Consider the following 18,246-nt stretch of genomic DNA (forward strand, 5'->3'; position numbering starts at 1 on the left):
CGGGGTGTTGAGTCAGAATCTCGTCATTCTTACTTAGAAGACCATTAAAATGGAAATATTTTCTGAAATGCAGCACAGGGGAGGATCTGAGCTAAAGGAAATGAAAATCTTCCAAATCAGGATGATCACAGCCAGGAATCCACAAATTTTCAGGATTTTTGATCTGCAGGAGGAAATCTTGATGGGCTGTTGAGTAGAATCTCATAATAATTCCTATTTAAGGGAAGATTAAAATGGAAGTATTTTCTCAAATGCAGCACAGGTGAAGAAGATCTGAGCTGAAGGAAATTAAATTCTTCCAAGTCACAATGATCACAGCCAGGAATCCACAAATTTTCAGGATTTTTGATCTGCAGGAGGAAATCTTGATGGGATGTTGAGTCAGGATCTCGTAATTCTTATTTGAAAGGCCATTAAAGTGGAAATATTTTCTCAGGTGAAGATCTGAGCTGAAGGAAATGGAACTCTTCCAAATCAGGATGATCCCGGTAAGAGATCCACCAATTTCCAGGATTTTAATGTTTCATTTTTTGATTTTTCAGGAGGAAATCTTGATGGGGTGTTGAGTCAGGATCTCATAGTTCTTACTTGAAAGACCATTAAAATGGAAATATTTTCTGAAATGCAGCACAGATGGAGATCTGAGCTGCAGGGGAAATGCTGCAGGTGAAACTTCTCCTGAAAAACCCTCCCCAGTCCAGAGGTGAGTGAGTGATGAGCCAAAAAAAGAGGATTTCGAGACAACGTGACTCCAGCAGGCCATGAGAACAATGAGAAGTTCAAAAATAGCACTATTGACTGGTGGAAAAACAACATACATATAATTTTCAGGTAATTACTGCAGCATAATTAGCTGGGTTGTTTTCACATGAGCCATCTGAAATGAACTCTGCTCGCTGCTGGAGCTCAGCTTCATTTGCAGCATTCCCATGACTCAGGGGATGCTGGAAGGAGAGGGATTGGGTGAAAAATGAAGATTTTTTTTTTTTTTCCCTAGCTGAGCCCATCTCAGGGCACAGCCTTGCTGCTGCTGCTTTATCCTGAGTTTATCCTGCTTTTTAGGAAAAAAAAAAAAAAAGGAAATTTGGAGCAAAATCTACTCTATAGGAATTCCATGTGTGGGCCATAATGGGAATTATAGGACAGGAGAGAGACTCGAATTGGAACAGGCCGTTTTCTAGATCACTCTCTGGAAAAATGATTGTAAATTCAGATTACATGAAAATACCAGTATTTTACATGCACTGTGTGAGTGGAGGGATGGGGGAACATCCTAAGGACTCGCTCTCCAAATTCTGGAAAATGTGAATTATTTTTATTTCCTTGTTTTATTGCCACAGGCTTTGCTTATTAAGAATCATTTACTATCTGTAGAAACAACTGACTTAAGCACTGGGGCCTTAAAAATCACTTTTAATTGGAATGAGAGAGTTCCTCCCAGTGAAACCCTGGGTTTGTTGATGCTGGAAGTCTGGAGAGTGCAATTAAAAGCCTCCCTCACCTCTGTGATGATATTTTGGAAATAAATGCAGTTTTCTGGAGTTCTTCTCCTCAGGTTTGAGTAGTTTTTGGCCAATTTGGAGCTTCTGGAGGATCTGATGTTTTAAGTCTTGCCTGGCTTTGAATTTCTCAGCTCCCCGGGACCTGCTGTGGTTGCTTTTTACTCTTTCTTCTCGTGTTGCATCCACAAATTATGAAAATGGGTGCTAATGACCCAAAAAAAAAAATCCCAATCGTGATTCATGGAAATGGAATTTTGTTGACAAAAAAAAAGGGGATTTAACTCGGCCAAAGGAAATGCTTTTCCAAGTGGAGATGAATATCTCAGGAATGACCATTTCTTCTCAGAGACAGAACTATTCCAGTTTTAATTTCAGAAAAAAAAAAAATAGAATAATTCAAAGAACCTGGAGAAAAGCAAGCAGATCCACCCACCAGGGGTGGTTTTTGCAGGGAAAGAAGTGCCAGAAGTGAATTTTAGGTGAGTGAAACGCAGGTGAGGAGGATGCTGGGGCAGGAAACGCTGTCACCTCCCTGGGCTGGCCACACCTCGTCCCAGTGCAGCCCAGCAGCTCCCAGTCCCGGAGTGCTTCGGCTTGGGAGGCACCTCCGAGCTCCCCTCCTCCTCCTCGTCATCCCAGCTGTCCCCACGTCTGCTCCCGAGGTCCCCAGGTGTCCCCAGCCCTGGTCCTGGTGTCCCCAGGATTCCCCAGGGCTGGTTTTGATAGGCCAGGTGTCCCCAACCCTGTCCCCAGAGTGTCCTCAGGTGCCCCAGGTCTTGGTCTTCGTGTCCCTTAGACCCCCTCAGCCCCATCCCCAATGTCCCCAAGTGTCCCCACCCCTGGTCCTGGTATCCCTAACCCTGTCCCCGATGTCCCCAACCCTGTCCCTGATGTCCCCAGGTGTCCCCACTGCTGTCCACAATGTCCCCAGCCCTGTCCAGGTGTCCCCCAACCTCTCCCCACGCGTCCCTAACCCAGTCCCTGATGTCCCTCAATGTCCCCAGCCCTGTTCCTGGTGTCCCCAGTCCTGGTCCTGGTGTCTCTGGGTGTTGCCAGTCCTGTCCCCAACATTCCCAGGTGTTCCTCACCCTGTTCCCGATGTCCTCAGGTGTCCCCAGTGCTGTCCCAAACATCCCCAGGTGTCCCCAACCCTGTCCCCAGGTGTCCCCCCCTCATCTGCGGGCAGGTGCCCCACACCAGTACAGGCATGCACGGGGGACTGGGGGATACTGGGGGATACTGGGAGCCGCTCCCACCCCAGGATCATCCCGAGAATGCAAATCCTGGCTGATCGTTGTGGCCATGGCCATTGTCCTGTGGGGCTGGGGAGTGACAGGGGCCGGCATGGGAATTCTGTCACTCTGGGCTGGGAATACAGGTGGGAATTCTGTCATTCCAGGTTGGGAATAAGGGTTGGGAATTCTGTCACTCCAGGTTGGGAATTCTGTCACTCCAGGTTGGGAATTCTGTCACTCCAGGTTGGGAATTCTGTCACTCCAGGTTGGGAATTCTGTCACTCCAGGTTGGGAATTCTGTCACTCCAGGTTGGGAATTCTGTCACTCCAGGTTGGGAATTCTGTCACTCCAGGTTGGGAATTCTGTCACTCTGGACTGGGTATACAGGCTGGGAATTCTGTCATTCCAGGTTGGGAATAAGGGTTGGGAATTCTGTCACTCCAAACTGGGAATTCTGTCATTCCAGACTGGGAATAAGGGCTGGGAATTCTGTCACTCCAGGTTGGGAATCCAGGCTGGGAATTCTGTCATTCCAGGCTGGGTATACAGCTGGAATTCTGTCATTCCAGGTTGGGAATACAGCTGGGAATTCTGCCACTGCAGGCCAGGAGTACAGCTGGGAATTCCATCATTCCAGGCTGGGAATTCTGCAGTCCCAGGACGCGGCGGGCGCTGTCAGTCGTGGCAGAGGTTTGAGGAGTGGCAGCGAGCAGAGCAGAGCCGGGGCAGAGGCAGGGCGGGGTGTGAACAACACCAGGGTGAGCACAGCCTGGATGTCGGAGCAGGGAAACACCAGGGAACAGGGAAATGAGGGATGTGGCACGCTGCTGCCTCATTAACAATCCCAGAAACTCGTTTGCATGTGATTTCCATGGTGCCACTGCCGGGGTGACGTTCCCCAAATGCCCCAGGATCGCTCCCTAAATTCAGATTTGAGCTCCCCTCCGGGGGTTTTCACAGCACGGGCAGCAAAGTTTCCTTCCTAAGCAGCAGCCCTGGTTTGGGCCCAGGCTGGGAGAGGATGGAAACACAACATGATAGAATTTGGTCTGGTATTGCTCTTGGATGTGGATCTTGGGGAGATGTTTGTGCCAGCCCACTCCACATCGACTTCCTGCTCAGCACAAGGAGCCACATGTTGTTATAAAGTTAAAAATGGGTTTATTTTATCAGATATGGGCTATTCCATTGTCTTCTCGTGCAGCCAAGTAATTTTCACTGAAGTATTCCTCTTTCTGTCCCTCAGAAAAGGGTATTTCACACATTTCATGCCTGCAGCAACCTCAGCAATAAAGGGATTTTAAGGGCTTGGTTGTGTTTTCTATCAAGAAATAGTAACTGAGAGTCTCTCATTAAATCAGTTTTATTCAGGCTCAGAAATGCTCTTGTATTACTTTTAAGCAAAGAGTAAATTTGCATTATTGGGCAAAGAGGGAATTCGTGGATACTCAGACTAATGAAAACAATATGGTCACAGAAAAAAATGCATATCTTTAAAAAATACTATTGTGTCTGGACCTGGCTTTGAGCATGTGAGTTATGTGACACGATACATTTTTTTGGGAAGTTACAGAAGAGGAAAATAAAAGAAATGGGGGGGTAGGAGACAGATTCTCAAGTCATTTATTTTACTGCGATAGGGCCAAAAGGGGGAAATGCAACTTTGGAAAACTGGGAATTGAAAATATCAAAATTTTGGAGGGTTGAGGGAAATCTTGATCTTTCATTTTCTCTCCCCACAGAGGCTAAAAATAAAAAAAAATACTGTAGCTCTAGCTCAGAAGCAGAACAACTGGAGGATTGTTTTGGGGCTGTTCTCCCCTACTCCAGTTGCATCCCAGTATTTTCTTCTGGAAATGGAGAGAGAATGAAAGATTTAATTTTCGGACAGATCTGAGCGCTGCCATCACTGCCACAGCTGGAGCCACTGAGAGCACCTCTGGAAATGACTGCGTGTTGACAAAGGCTTTTTTTGGCAATAAACCATCATCTGAGCCTCGGGAGCAGAGAGGAACAAAATTTCACTACATGTAAATAATAGCCTAAAAATAGAACTGCAGATTGTTTTTCTCATTAAGTTCCTTCTCCATCCTCCAGTATGTTCTGCACTGAAAAGGGAGTGACTATCAAAAAGCCCAAACTGAAAAAAAAAATGAAGAGCCTGGGTGAGGTTTGGCTGTGAAAAACACTGGCAGGACCATTTTAAACCTGATTTTCTGTATCGCCTTTTTTAGTTTGCTTCCTTATTTTAATGCAGCCGAAGCCATTCTGGGGCTGTTTTATTTAAAGCAAGTTTTGAGAGAGGACGCTGTGGTTTATGGCCACGTGTCAAGTTTGATAGTGTTGTGCCATGATTTAGCAAAACACTTGAAGCACATGTCCACATCCCACTGAATTTGGTAGGAAGTGAAGAAGCAGAGGAAAAGCTGTTTGGCTGTGCAGCAGCCTCATTCAGGGGGGAAAAAACCCAAAAGTAATTGAAATAAACCAAGGATTTGTCTCCACACAATTACAGAGCTTTGAGGCCAAATTCTTTCAACTTGCAGTGAACTCATTGATCATATTAGATCAGGATTATGGCACGTGTTTAATAATTTCAAACGAAAGGGTTCTGCACTGGGCTGCTCAGACCACTGAAATAGACGGGCTAATTATGGGAGCCGTGGGCGTGCTGGAGTCATCTGACTTTTATTTTTTTTTAGCTATCTCACCCTGCCCCCTCCCCAAACCAGCCTTTCAGACACCGAGAGAAATCTTCATCACACGCAGGATTAGCGGAGTGCTGCTCATTTTCCGAGAGCTTCGTTTGAACGTGGCAGAACTCCAGCAGAAGAGTGGCCATCGATGGAACGGGGATGAGGGATGAAGGAAGAGGGGTGGCAGCCTGGAGTTCCCCCCGTTTTCTGCCAGGCTGGAGAAGATTTCTGGGTGAAAGGCTGGGAAATGAAAAGTTTGGGAAGAGATATGAGTGCTGTGCTTTGCTCAGCGTATCAGACTTCATTATATCCTCACCATAAACAGGATGCCATCAAAAATCTGCTTATTGAACACATATAATTTATGTACATGTTCATATATTTATTTATATATGTTCAGATAATTGATATATGCTCCTTTTCTAGGTTAAGTTTATGTGACCACCTTGTCCATACAATTTTGTCCTGGATTGATGGAATGTGCCACATCCTGATACCATTCCATTGTCATCCCTACTTACTAGGAGTTGTTTTTCTAGGACTTCATATAAATAATCGTACAAATAAACAGCATTGTATCAAAAAGCTCCTTAACCACATTTGACACCTCTCTCCCATTCTTCCCCTAACACAAACTACCTAATTTTAAATCCTGGGTAACCCTCTGAGTCAAATGTTTTAAATTTAAATTCTGTAACTGCCCTTCGTGGTTATCTTACCCCAGGTTCCCTGCACGCCTTGTTTGAATCTGCAGGGTTAAGACATTAAAGTTTTATTTTATTTTCAGTGCCCATAATCTGAGTGCTTTCTGAATGTAGGGTGATGGATTTTATGGCAGCTATGGAAAAACAGGAACTTTTGTCTTCTTTGTTCTGTGCATTAAGGTGAAGGCCAAGGAGAGAAATTGTCATGGTGATCTATATTTACGGAATAACACACAGGTAGAAAGAAGCTGAATCAAACTATAGTGACCTAAACACGAACATTTAATCCATCCAAATTCAAACTGATGCCATCATCTCACCAGGGAGAATTTTGGTACATATTTCCCCCTTTGTACTACCTGGCTTGCTGTTGTAGAACACAAATTTCACTCAAAATTGACACGAAATGGGCGTATTTGGATCCCAATTCTGCTCTTTGGGACTCCTAAAACACCTGCACTGCTGTTCCTCGGTAACAGGGAAACCCGGGCGGGCTCACGGTGATTCCTGAACTTCTCTGCACAAGCCCAGGGAAATAAAAATTATAATTCCCCGAAATAAAACTCAGAATTCCCCGAAATAAAACTCGTAATTTCCCGGTTGGTGCAGACCAGGAGCCGGAGGTTCCGCCGGCGCCCGCTGAGGTAGCACGGCCCCATCCCGTCCCACTCCTAAAGATCACAACCAGCGGATTAACTAGCAGGACGCGGAGGCGCAAACCCCCATTTTAATCAATTTATTTATTACTGCAGGAAGGCGCATCCCCGCTGTGGCGACGCGCAGGGTGCCCGCGGGGCTGAGGGGAGCCGGGCGCCCGGAGGGACCCGCGCCCCTCACGGAGCGCGCGGCGGGGCCGGCAGCCCGGCGGGAGCGAGCCCCGGCGGCGGCGGCGGTGACAGCGCGGGGAGCGCGCCGGGCGGGCCGGCTCGCCGCCCCTCCGGTAAATAAAGAACGTCACAAGCAGATGTGGAGGAGTTCCGCGGTGTTGAGCTGGCGGCCGTCCCTGTCATCCTGCGGAACGCGTGGAAAGGGGCGCTCCGAGGCGGCCCGGCCGGCGCTGCCCGGGCGGGGGTCGCTGCTTTTGGGGAGGTTTTGGGGGATTTTTTTGGGGGGGTTTTGGGCGCTCAGCCGGGGGGCAGGAGCGGGAGGAGCTCTGCCGAACGCGGAACTTCGGGTTGTCTAAGGCGCAGGAGAATCAGCAGTTTTGAGGAAGAGCAGCCGCAGGATAGAGGGTGGTAAGCATCCGCCCCAAAAATCCCAGGAAAAGACCCCCCCGAAACTTTGCGGGCGCTTCAGGGCCGTGTGTGGGCGCAGGCTGTGCCCCGCACACCCTGCGGGGTGTTAAAAGTTCCAGAGTTCCCTCGCAGTTGTCGCAGGGTGGTTATTCACCAGGAGGGCTCCTGCCTCTTAAAGTTCGCAGGGAGAGCGGCAGGGATCAGGTGGATGTGAAATGTGTACGGGCGCGTGAAGTGTGCGAGATAAACTACGGAACATGTCAAGTATGACTAAGGAAATATTCTGGCTTTCCCTCGAGGTTTGGTAGATCTCGGTTTTCTGTGTATCAAAGGTACCGTGCGCTTTCGTTTTTAGATGCTTAAGGAGCTGTCAGCAGGTGAAGAAATATCAAATCTTGGGTGTGTGCTGACTTGTGTGGGTCAGGAGCCTTCAGATCCTCCTTTAAATCCTCCTCTGGCCCTCGTTTTTCTGGCTATCTTCAGCCCACATTGTATGGCTTGAGCTGTGTAGTCCTTAAGCCTTTTTTCTTTTCAAGCCCTGCTTCCCACATAACGAGATCAAAGGGTTAAGATGTGATTCCAGTGCTCAACTTTTTGTTAATTTTAGCGTGGCAAATGGAATAGTGTGTTTTGGTGAGTAACTGCGAGAGTTTCGTGCTGCACAGCAGCCAGCTTGGCTTTACGTGATGCCTTTATTAGCAAGGGGGACTCAGAAGGAGTTCAAAGAGATGGGAGAGAGGGAATAAAGTCATTCCAAACCCTTCATTGATCACTGCTAGAAATCTCCTTCTTGAGAATCAGTAGAGAAAAATCAGAGTTTTTTAAATTTATGTTTCCTAAAGTGCCATGCTGCCTCAGGCATGTGGAGGGTAAATGCCCAAGTCACTGTTTTATTCTCAATTTCAGTTTTCTGCTCAGGGTATGACTGGAGTGGTGCTTGCAGGCAGGGACTGGAGGATGGCACTCTGTGAGAAGTTGGGCTTTTTTCTGTAGCGATGGGAGCTTGGCAGTTTGCTTAACAAAAAAGTCATTGCTTCATAAATTCTGGAAGACCTCACGACATCCTGATGATTTTTTTTTGTCCTTAGACTGTACAGAATTAAGAAGGTGCATGGGTCCTGCTCTGTCAGGAAGGAGAGGGGACACAAAATCTCCTGCTTGGGCTTGGGGCTGTCACCCTGCAGCTTTCCAGGCTCTCAGGTGCTCCTCAGAAAAATGTAGCAATTTCTGGCATCGTGGCTGGGGACACTGGCTATTTTTTAAGCAGGAGTAAATCCCCAGAAAATGTGCTTTTAAGTTCTTTTTTTGGGAGTTGAAAGGGAGGGTTTGTGATTGAGACTCTGCTCTTTGAAGAATGACCAGTGAATCCCTGAATTCCTTTAATTATTTTCTCAGGTAAAACTTTGTACAGTTCCCCTCTGATTAATTAGCAAATGGGGTTGATTTCAGATTTAGTGACCTTTAAAAACTAAAATGAACTGTAGTACTTGGGCAGGGGCTCTTTTGCCTGGCCAGAAGAAGTTTGTCAGAAAAACTTACTCAAGTTTCTGAAACTTTGTTGCCTTCCTGTGCAAAGAACCCTGGGGCTATGTGTGGGGAGTGCCACATGTGGAAATTGGGGAATGTGATATGATGGGTGCTATTGCCAAAGGAAAATTAAAGTTCTTGCTCCCTCCAGAAAAACAGTGGTCAGCCTGACTTGCCACAATTTTTCACGGAGTTTTAATCATGAAATTGCCTTTCCTGTAATGTATTTTTCTTCCCACAAACGAGAGCCTTTCAGCCTTTTTTGCCCCCATTTGGGATTGTTTGTTCTGTGGGGGAAAAAAATAAATCAGATAAGATGAAACACAACTTTGCAGATCCCAGCCTGGGGAGGTTCCTGAGCTCCTGGGTGCTCGGGAAGGTCGGCATAGATTGAAGCAGTATGTTTTCCTTTCTGCTGCTGAAATAAGGTAACTGCAAAGTTTGTTCTCCTGCAGACTTCTCCCTCACTCCATAGGCTGAGGCATATGTGAATTTTCCTGATCTTAATTACTATTCCTGTCTAATTGCACCCAGACTCTAATTTATCTCAAGGTAAGCTATTTAAAGCTCTTTCTAATTGGAAGGAGTATACTTGAGTGATTAAATCTTTCCTTCAATATTTCTTACATCTCTTTAAATTGGTTATTAGATTGTTGTGATCTTTGCCTTCCACTCCAGCATTTTGGAAATCATTACACAGTTTGCAATAATCAATTCAATTAACCACGGATCAAAGAATGAAAAAGAAAAGCTTATGTTCAAGTATTGTCATTCTTGATACTGTCCTAAGAAGCTGGTTTGGAAAGCACATGCTGGGAGGTTTTCTCCTTTGTTCTCTCTCCTTTTAAGAAAGTGCCTTTGGGGATTGAAGAGATCCCTGGTGTGTTTCTTGTTAGACATAATTTATACTTTAAAAAAAAAAAAAGTGAGCCAAGAGTTTGAATGAAAATTCATCACAGCATTTCCACACAATGGTGAGGAACACAAACCACTTAGAAGTATTCTCAGTTGGGAAATACCCCTCCCTGGAATCCAGGGAGGCACTTTTGGGATAACAGTGACAAATGGACCTGTGGCATTGCATCCCTAATTTTAATCAACACCATCTACCTGTTTCAGTGCTCAGTTAGAACTTTACACTTCTGCATTACGAGCTCTTCCTGCTTAATCCTTTTATAAGGTGCTGGGCTTGTGTGTTGCAGAGATTAAAGTAAATATAATCTACTTTCCATTGTTATCTGAGCCCCTGGATTACGTTTGTTCGTGCTCTAATTTGGTGTGTACCAGCAGAATTGTATTTTGCACTGAGTTTTGGGCTGGGTATCTTCTTTTTTTTTGAGCTTTAGGTCATCAGCACTGGGGTTGCAGATATCAGAGGGATAAAATTGGCAGCTGAACTGTCCAAGCCTCAATCCATAACCCTTTTTTATTGCCAAGAACCCCCAGATTGTTGCATGCACATAAATACAGTGCCAGAGAACTTTGGGTAAACCTTCCCTGTCCTGTCTGTGCAAGTCAAATTCACTTCAGGAGGAAGCACCAGCCTTTCATAGTAGTTATTTTTAATTGATATACAGATTATTTTCTTTTGGTTATAAAGATGTTTAGGAATCCCAGTTAGAAGCAGGTAGGAGGTGCACCTTATTCAGCTTTATTGCACGAGAAAAGTGTTCCTGCAGGGAGGAGAAGTGCTCAGGGTGCCTGGCCATTGGTAAGAATATTCCTGGATCAGGAGAAACAGTTAACAACATCCCACGGAGCAGGGTGTGGGGAGCTGGGATACCTCTGATACTGCAGTTATTTATAGGGATGGAGCCTCTGAGTGCTGTGGGTTGTACCCTGCCCTGCATCCAGCAGAGCCCAGGGAGGGCAGGCTTGTCCCTAATGCGTTTGGCACGGTGGGATGGAGTTCCTGGAATCTCTTCTCGGGGAAAGCAGCCTCTCATCAGTGCTCTCTTCAGTGCCATTAGAGTGAAAACCAAACCAGAGCTTCGGGCACTTGAGACTGGAGTGCTCCCTGTAATTGTTCTGAGATAGCCCCAGCCCTGTCCTTTCTCTGGAGCATCTCCTGGAAATCTTGTTTGTCCTGAAGCTTGGGGTGAGGTGGGGGCTGACCCTTTGGATCATCTCCTGGAAAACTTGTTTGTCCTAAAGCTTGGGGTGAGGTGAGGGCTGACTCTTTAGAGAATCTCCTGGAATTCTTGTTTGCCCTAAAGCTTGGGGTGAGTTAGGCTGACCCTTTAGAGCTTCTCCTGGAATTCTTGTTTGTCCTAAAGCTTGGGGTGAGGTGAGGGCTGACTCTTTAGAGAATCTCCTGGAATTCTTGTTTGTCCTAAAGGTTGGGGTGAGGTGGGGCTGACCCTTTGGATCATCTCCTGGAATTCTTGTTTGTCCTAAAGCTTAGGGTGAGTTTGGGGCTGACCCTTTGGATCATCTCCTGGAATTCTTGTTTGTCCCGAAGCTTGGGGTGAGTTGTGCTTTCCATCCCTGTGGCATTGGGCTCTGCTGAAACGATGGAATTTGAAGCCATAGTCCCTTGGTGGCTTGGGAATCAGCATTTTGAGAGGTTAATTTTTGGATCTCTCAGTGTCCCAGGGGATTTGTGGCTGGATTTTCTCTCTTGGGGCTTTTCTCTTACACGGGGTGTTGGTGTTTGGCTCTTGGCTCCACGAGGAGAGAATTTCACCTCCAGAGCTGAAGCTGTGTCAGAAATGTCTCTGCTTTTGCTGCTGTGCTTCCAGTGTAGAAACTTTGGCTTCACAGGTGCCCTTCTAATGGAAAACCTGGCTTTATCACCCTCCATAAAAAGTAGTAAAAGCTGTTTGAAAACCCCAGATTTCAGGGAAGAATGCAAACATGGCTTTTATGTGAAAAACCTCTCTGTAAATACCTCGTGTGCCTCAGCTTGTGCTGCCCCCCTTCACCTCTGAGTAACAGAATTGTGCCTGCAGGAATCACAAATAAATGTTTGTGTTGTTCTTGAGCAGGAGAAAAGGGGAAATGCCCATCTGGAGTCTCTGCTGGGGCAGCTGGATTTTGGGATCCTCTTGCTGAAGCTCAGGTATTGATTGTGCTCTGTCACTGCTCCAGCTCTGTGCAGGCCAGTAAGTGCTGAGAGTGTTGGTTTGGGCTTTTTAAAGTGGAGATGATTGGATTTTATGATGCAGAAATTGTACGTAGTACCTTCAATAGCAGTCTGTTCATGGAAACAAATGCCTTTCTTAAAAGTAGAGTGAGTAGAGAGAGCAGATATTCAAAAATCTTTTGCTAGGGAGGGGGATGAGGAGGAGAAAGGAGCTTACAAAAGACTGCTTATTTCTGTAATTTTACTCAACACTATCAAAGCCATTTCAAATGTAGTCACTGCCATAAAATGTGGCTATTTCAGAGCAAATTAAAAGCTTGGGGGCTACAAGACAAACGAGAAGGTATTAAAGCTTTGAGAATGGATGGAGCTGAAGATGGGGCCAGGAGATGGTAGTTTTGCTCTGATCTTGCAGGTTTTCAGGCAGAATTCCATGGAGCCAGGTGAGCAGGATATTATTGTCCATTCAAACCTTTTCTTCTCCCTCTTTGGCTGAGGCTCCCGTGGCTGGTGCAGCTGCACTGATCCAGGAGCTGCTCAGCAATTTGCTCCATCTTGTTTTCCCTTTGGGACTGGGGCTGGCTGTGGGTGTCCCTGCTGGTCTGTTGTGTCCCTTCAGAGCGCTCTGCAGATTGGATTCCAAGGCTGGGGAGGAGTGGGAGGGAATTATGGGCTTGTCTGGAATATGGGAAACAAAGAAATGAAAAGCCAGGGTACAATTAGACCAGAGGTCAGCCTGAGCTTGACCTTCACGTCTATGGGAGATGATATACAAGAGATTGATATGGGAAGTGGCAGGATAATGAATGGGAAGGAAGAGGAGCTGTGCTTGGGGAGAAGGGAGCCCTGGGCCCTGCAGCAGAGCAGGGGCTCCGTGGCCATGTGGGAGTTTATTTAGGGGACAGAGATAAGTGCTGTCACCTCGTGGGCTGCACTGCAGATGCTCCGCAGTGACCTTCCCGTGTTTGGGTTAGGAGATGGGAATGAGCTGGCTGCACACACCGGGGTGAACATGGATGGGCCCTGCCTGCTCTGCTGGGCTGCAGGAAATGCTCCAGTGGCCCCTTTCCATCCGGGAGTGATGCCTGACAGCAGGACAGGGAGCAGGGGGCAGCTCCATCTCTGCCCTGCTTCAGGGCTCACACAGCCACAGCTCCTGCTGCACAAATGGTGGAGCATCCCTTTATCTCTGTAGAGACTTCCCTCCCTGTCCCTTATCTGTTTATGGTGTATCCTGAGTGCTTTTCCCAGTTTCCAGCCCTGATACAAATTGTCATGCTGAATTCCTTAAACCAGAGTTCAGCGGGGCTCTCCCGTTGGTTTTTCATGGTGTTTCTTTCGTTTGACACCTTCTTGCTCCTTGCTCCTGACCACAGATCGTTCAGTGATTCTGGCTGGGAGGGGTGTGGGGAATCTCCAGCCCAGGCAGGGTCAGCTCTGGGGTCAGAACAGGGCACTCAGGGCTTGGCCCAGTCTGCTCTGTGACACCTGCAGGGCTGGAGATGGCACCAGCTCTGTGGACAGCCTCTTCCCTGGCTTAGCTGCTGTCATGGTGGAAACAGGGTTTGGCTTTTCCTGATCTCCATCCTGAGCCTCCTCCTTCAGCTTTGCTGTGTTCCAGTGGGAGGATCAGGCTGTTTCCGTGGTGACCTCCTGGACACGTTGGAGGGTTGCCAGGAGGTTGCTCCAGAGCCTCCTCTGCACCAGGCTGAGCGAGCCCTGTTCCCAAACCTCCTGCTGGACCTCGCATCTTTGACAAACAATTTCTGGGATGGGATTTGGGCAGGTGATTCCATGCCACGATGGCGTTCCCGAGGAGTTTTTTCTCCTGAGGATTCCTGTTTGTGCACATCCTCAGCAGTGTGCAAAAGTAGTTCCTGAGACTGTCCTCTGATACCAGTGGAAAAGGTGGGAATTGCTCCCAAAAATTAAAATTTCATAAGCAGTGAATCTTCAGAGGGGAGAAGGTGACACACATCTCTTCACCAGGAGGCTCCATGGAATTATTGTCCATTTTGAAGCTCTCCCACTCTCCATTAAATCCTTCTGTTTTCCCCTTCTCCATTAAATCCACTGTTCTAAGCATGTGGAAAACTGAGCTGAGTCTCCTCCCTGCTTGGCTGCAGCACCTGAAGTTGCATCTTTTGTGGCCACGGTCAGTGGAGTGTGCAAACACGTGAGAAATGTTCTCAGAAGTTTGTTCTGGGCAGAACTTGGAGGCCTGGCTTTTCTAAGCTGGGTTTATACAAGATATTTAACTGAAAAATGGGTTATACAGGGTGGTTTATACAAGATATTCAACTGAGAAGTGATTAGGTAGTGTGCAAAATAGAATGTAGGATGAAAATAGCGGCAGAGTGAGTTTGCCTTGGCAGTTTAGCTCAGGGGCAGCTCCCTATTCTTTATTTTTTTGTAAAAAGCAGAAGCCAAATGCAGCAGGGATAATTTGGTTCAGGTAAAATCTGTGATCTGAGCTGCAGGAGAGTCCTGTGAAGAGTTGTGTGGATGAGAATGTTTTTGATACATTCATTCCTCATCTTGTTTCTCGAGACTCCCTTGACAAAATGATCTCACTTCTGTGCAGATGTTGTATCTCGTTTCCCTGGTGCAAAATAAGAGCCTTTGAAGCAGTCCAAGTATTTGTGGAGATTTTCAGCTTCTTGGAAAAGCTGTTGGAGGCAGCTCTGCTCGGGCTCTGGATGGAGCTGTGAGTGCACCTAGAAATGCACAGCACCAGGAACGTGGGACACAAACAAAGCTGTTCTTTTTGGTAGGTTCTGTGTTGATTTAACAGCCTCTCTGCTGTGAATCTGCTGAGGCCACTCCATGGCAGGGCTTCAGGTTTTTTTTTATTTTATTTCAAGTATCAGAACTGTTGTTGGTTTGAATCACAAGGATTTGAAACAATATTTTTCTAAAGGGTGTCCACCCAGGTTTTCATTCAGTTAATTCCTACTTCTGCCTCTTTGCTGGTAAAATGTGTCTCTTTCTTTTCTGCAGTGACATTTTTATGTGAGGCCCTCGACAATGTCACTTGGCTTTTAGAGGGAATGGCTGAAAATAAACGTGTTAGAAACTGGTTCTTAGGGATGGAAGGGTGGCTGTGGTGGTTCAGACCAAGGGTCCCTCCAGCCCGGGGGTGTCTCCTGCAGCTCCTAGAAACGTGTGAGTGAGGAAAAGCAACAACAGGGCAAAGTGGGAGAAATCCCCTCCCTGCAGTGTCCCTCCATCTGCAGCCACTTCCAGCCCAGCCCTCTGCATCCCGTGGGGTGCATGAGCCAGAATAAATCTATTTTCAAGTGCCTTTCCAGCTTTCCTCGAACCTTGATAACCTGCTTTTGTTCCCAGCGTTTTGGGAGGGATTTCTGACCCTGCTTGTGCTGTTTGGAGCGTGGTTCCACCCCTGGATGTTGTGATGGAGGAGGACAGAGAGCTCCTCGCTGTCCATCTCTGTGTGCTGCTCGTGGTTTTCTACACTGGATCACAGCTGTCCCCAGCTCTTCTATTTTTGGGTTGAAAACTCTGAGCTTTTATTATTACTTCGTTAGGGAAGTCATGCTGGACTTCTGCCATCCTCTGACATTTCCACTTCTCATCTGTGTGTGTGTGTATATAATTATTTAATATGTTTTTTATGATGAGACCACCGAACCCACCCACACTTGGACCTTTGGGTGAAGCAGGAATTGACATAATTTAGAATATTTTTTTTCCTCTCTGCTCCCTCCCAACCATCTCTGCCAGTGATTTGTGTGCTCGCAGCTGAGCTGATGTTCTCATACCTGTGTTTATCTTGGGCCCAGCAGTGGCAAAGGTCACCCTGCGAAGCTCTGGGCTGCCTGCTCTGCTTTTCCCACAAGTTCTGGCCATTAAACTGGGCTCTTCCAGTGCTGCTGCATCCCTCAATCCCTGCTGATCCGGGCTGCTCTGGGTGTTCAGGAACGGGTTAAGCTGAGAGTGCCAGTGCGGGGCTCCATGCACGACCTGCCCCCGTTGTTTGCTCCTGGAGCAGCTCAGCCTGACGGTGACAGAAGAACTTGGAATAGCAGCTGAGGATCCAGGCCTGCCTTCCTTTTCCTAAAGGAGTTATTGCTGCTGGAGGAATGCTCAGCTTGTGTGTGCAGAGTGGATTTCCATCGTTTCCCTTGACCTCTGCGGTTCTGTTGTTTTTGAACACATGGAGGACTCTGAGGTGGTGCCAGGCTGTGTGGAGGGGAAGCTGGGATGTGTTGGAACTTGTTTCCCATGTTCAGTTCACTCCAGAAGTTTGGTAGAATGTGCCTCTGTTTTTTTTTTTAGAGGACATTCACACAGTTTGGTAAAAGGCTTGAGCTAATTAATAATTGATTATTGGCGTGGACTCCATTCCTTGGGCCCACATGATGATGTCTTGATGCCTTTATTTGTATTTTTCCTTTTGACAGAGGCTGAGCAATGTTGTGAAGCAATTAAAACATCCTTACCTGGAAGTAGGAGCTCTAGGTTCTTACTAGGGGGTGGATCAGGAGAAGGTGAAGCCAGTTCATACTAAAAATCTCTGCTGAAACCCAGAAAATGCCTTGTTTTGTCACCAGACCCTAAATAATCCTGTGTGTGTAAAAGGGACAGGCAGGGTGTAAATCCATGAGCGTGTCAGAGTTATTCAGAGGCCGTTAATGAGCTGCAAAAGCCTTGTCTGTATGCAAATTCCTCTTCAGGGTGGGATTTGGATGAGGTGGTTAATGAGGTGGGGCAGAGGTTGGGTCAGTCAGGATGACAGGGAGCAGGGGTGGAACATCCTGCCCCCAGAGTGGGCTGGGAATGGGGAGGAAGCCTTGGAGAAGGGAGGGAATGTTTGAATGAGAAAACTGGGAATTGTGGGGAGGAAGGCTTGGAGAAGTGAGGGAATGTTTGAATCAGAAAGCTGGGAATGGGGAGGAAGGCTTGGAAAAGTGAGGGAATGTTTGAATCAGAAAGCTGGGAATGGGGAGGAAGGCTTGGAAAAGTGAGGGAATGTCTGAATCAGCAACTGCAGCTCTGCCTCTCTCACTTGCTTGGGGTTTTGGTCATTTTGCTATCAGAGTTTTCTCCTTGGATCCTGGTTTATTCCCAGTGACTGCAGGATCCTGCTGGAGTTTCCTTGCAGTGGTTTTCATGGATTTGAAATCCGAGGTGTGGCTGAAACTTGGCTTCTAAAAATCCCCTCGTTCCACCCAGGGGTTTGTTTCTGTGCAGGGTGGGGGTTATTGTGGGAAGAAATTAATTGGGCTCAGTGTGATTGCAAGGAACAGTGTCTGGAGGATGAGGTGCTGGGTTGGGGGAGTGGAATCTCCCTCTTCCCACCAAGCAATGTCCTTGTGCCAGAGTGCTGGGAAAATGTTCCTAAAGGCCCTGCTGAGCTCTGTGGTGGCCAGGAAAATATTGCATACAGAATATATAGAATTTCCTAAGTCCCTGCGTGCTTGAGCCTGTAGGTAACACTCTGGTCATACACATAAAAATGCAGTTTTCTGCCACGGACAGCTCGGGAAGCTGGAAGGACAGAATATCCCAGATTTTGAGGGCTCAAATAGGATGGTGGGGTTGGCATCAGCGTTGCCAGCAGTTCAGGCCTTGCCCAAGATGCATCCCTGGCTGCATTTTCATCTCAAACCATTTTCTTTCTCCTCGTTGAGGCTGAAGAAAAGCAGGGAGATCTGCCTCCTCTGCCTTTCTTGTGCATTTTGCACAGTGGGGAGAAGCCCTGCCTTGGGGCTGATAGGGAAAACTGAATTTCCTGCTCCCCCTTTCCCTTTCTCTGTGCCCGAGGCTCTTTGAGCTGCAGCCCTGGCATCTGCATTCTGGCCTTGGCACGTGCTGCTACCATGTAGAATATGGAATTTATTTATTTCATTTATCTATTTATTTACGCAATTAATTACAAATAAATAAATAAATAAATTGCAGTTCTGTTAGGACAGAAGGTTTTTAATGGGAGCTGAACTTCTCCCTGCCAGGATTTTCACCTGGGCTTGAAGTCACATCATAGAACTTTTTGCTGATTTCTCTAATCATAACATACATTTTAGCACTTTAATCCGTGTCAGTATGTGATGTAAGTATAAATTCTATACTATAAATATAGAATGTAGCTATAGTTACTTATTATTTATTTATAATAAATAAATAAATTGCAGTTCTGTTAGGACAGAAGGTTTTTAATGGGAGCTGAACTTCTCCCTGCCAGGATTTTCACCTGGGCTTGGATTCACGTCACAGAATTTTTTTTTCTGATATCTTTAA

General features: G+C 46.8%; 1 protein-coding gene and 1 long non-coding RNA gene across 5 annotated transcripts in view; both read left to right on the forward strand.

The window, feature by feature from the left end:
• Positions 1-279: 279 nt before the first annotated feature.
• On the forward strand, positions 280-6,221 carry LOC120509206. The gene is made up of 3 exons (XR_005629188.1): positions 280-436; positions 543-831; positions 3,308-6,221. It is a non-coding gene; the product is annotated as an uncharacterized LOC120509206 (long non-coding RNA).
• A 791-nt stretch (positions 6,222-7,012) lies between these two features.
• Positions 7,013-18,246, forward strand: part of PIAS1 (protein inhibitor of activated STAT 1) — a 55,514-nt gene continuing 44,280 nt past the window's right edge. Inside the window, exon 1 of one of the 4 annotated variants that reach the window (XM_039722831.1) lies at positions 7,013-7,078. Coding sequence is in view for 1 of the 4 variants with exons in the window: in XM_039722830.1 (XP_039578764.1) it covers positions 16,163-16,177 (15 nt within the window). In the remaining 3 variants the exon portion in view is untranslated. Of the gene's footprint in view, positions 7,079-7,351; positions 7,374-11,923; positions 11,962-16,147; positions 16,178-18,246 lie in introns of those variants that run through there. The other 3 variants (XM_039722834.1, XM_039722833.1, XM_039722830.1) reach the window with 3 other exon arrangements.

This window comes from Passer montanus, unplaced genomic scaffold (assembly GCF_014805655.1).
Source record: "Passer montanus isolate IOZ18808 unplaced genomic scaffold, ASM1480565v1 scaffold5, whole genome shotgun sequence".
NCBI lineage: Eukaryota > Metazoa > Chordata > Aves > Passeriformes > Passeridae > Passer > Passer montanus.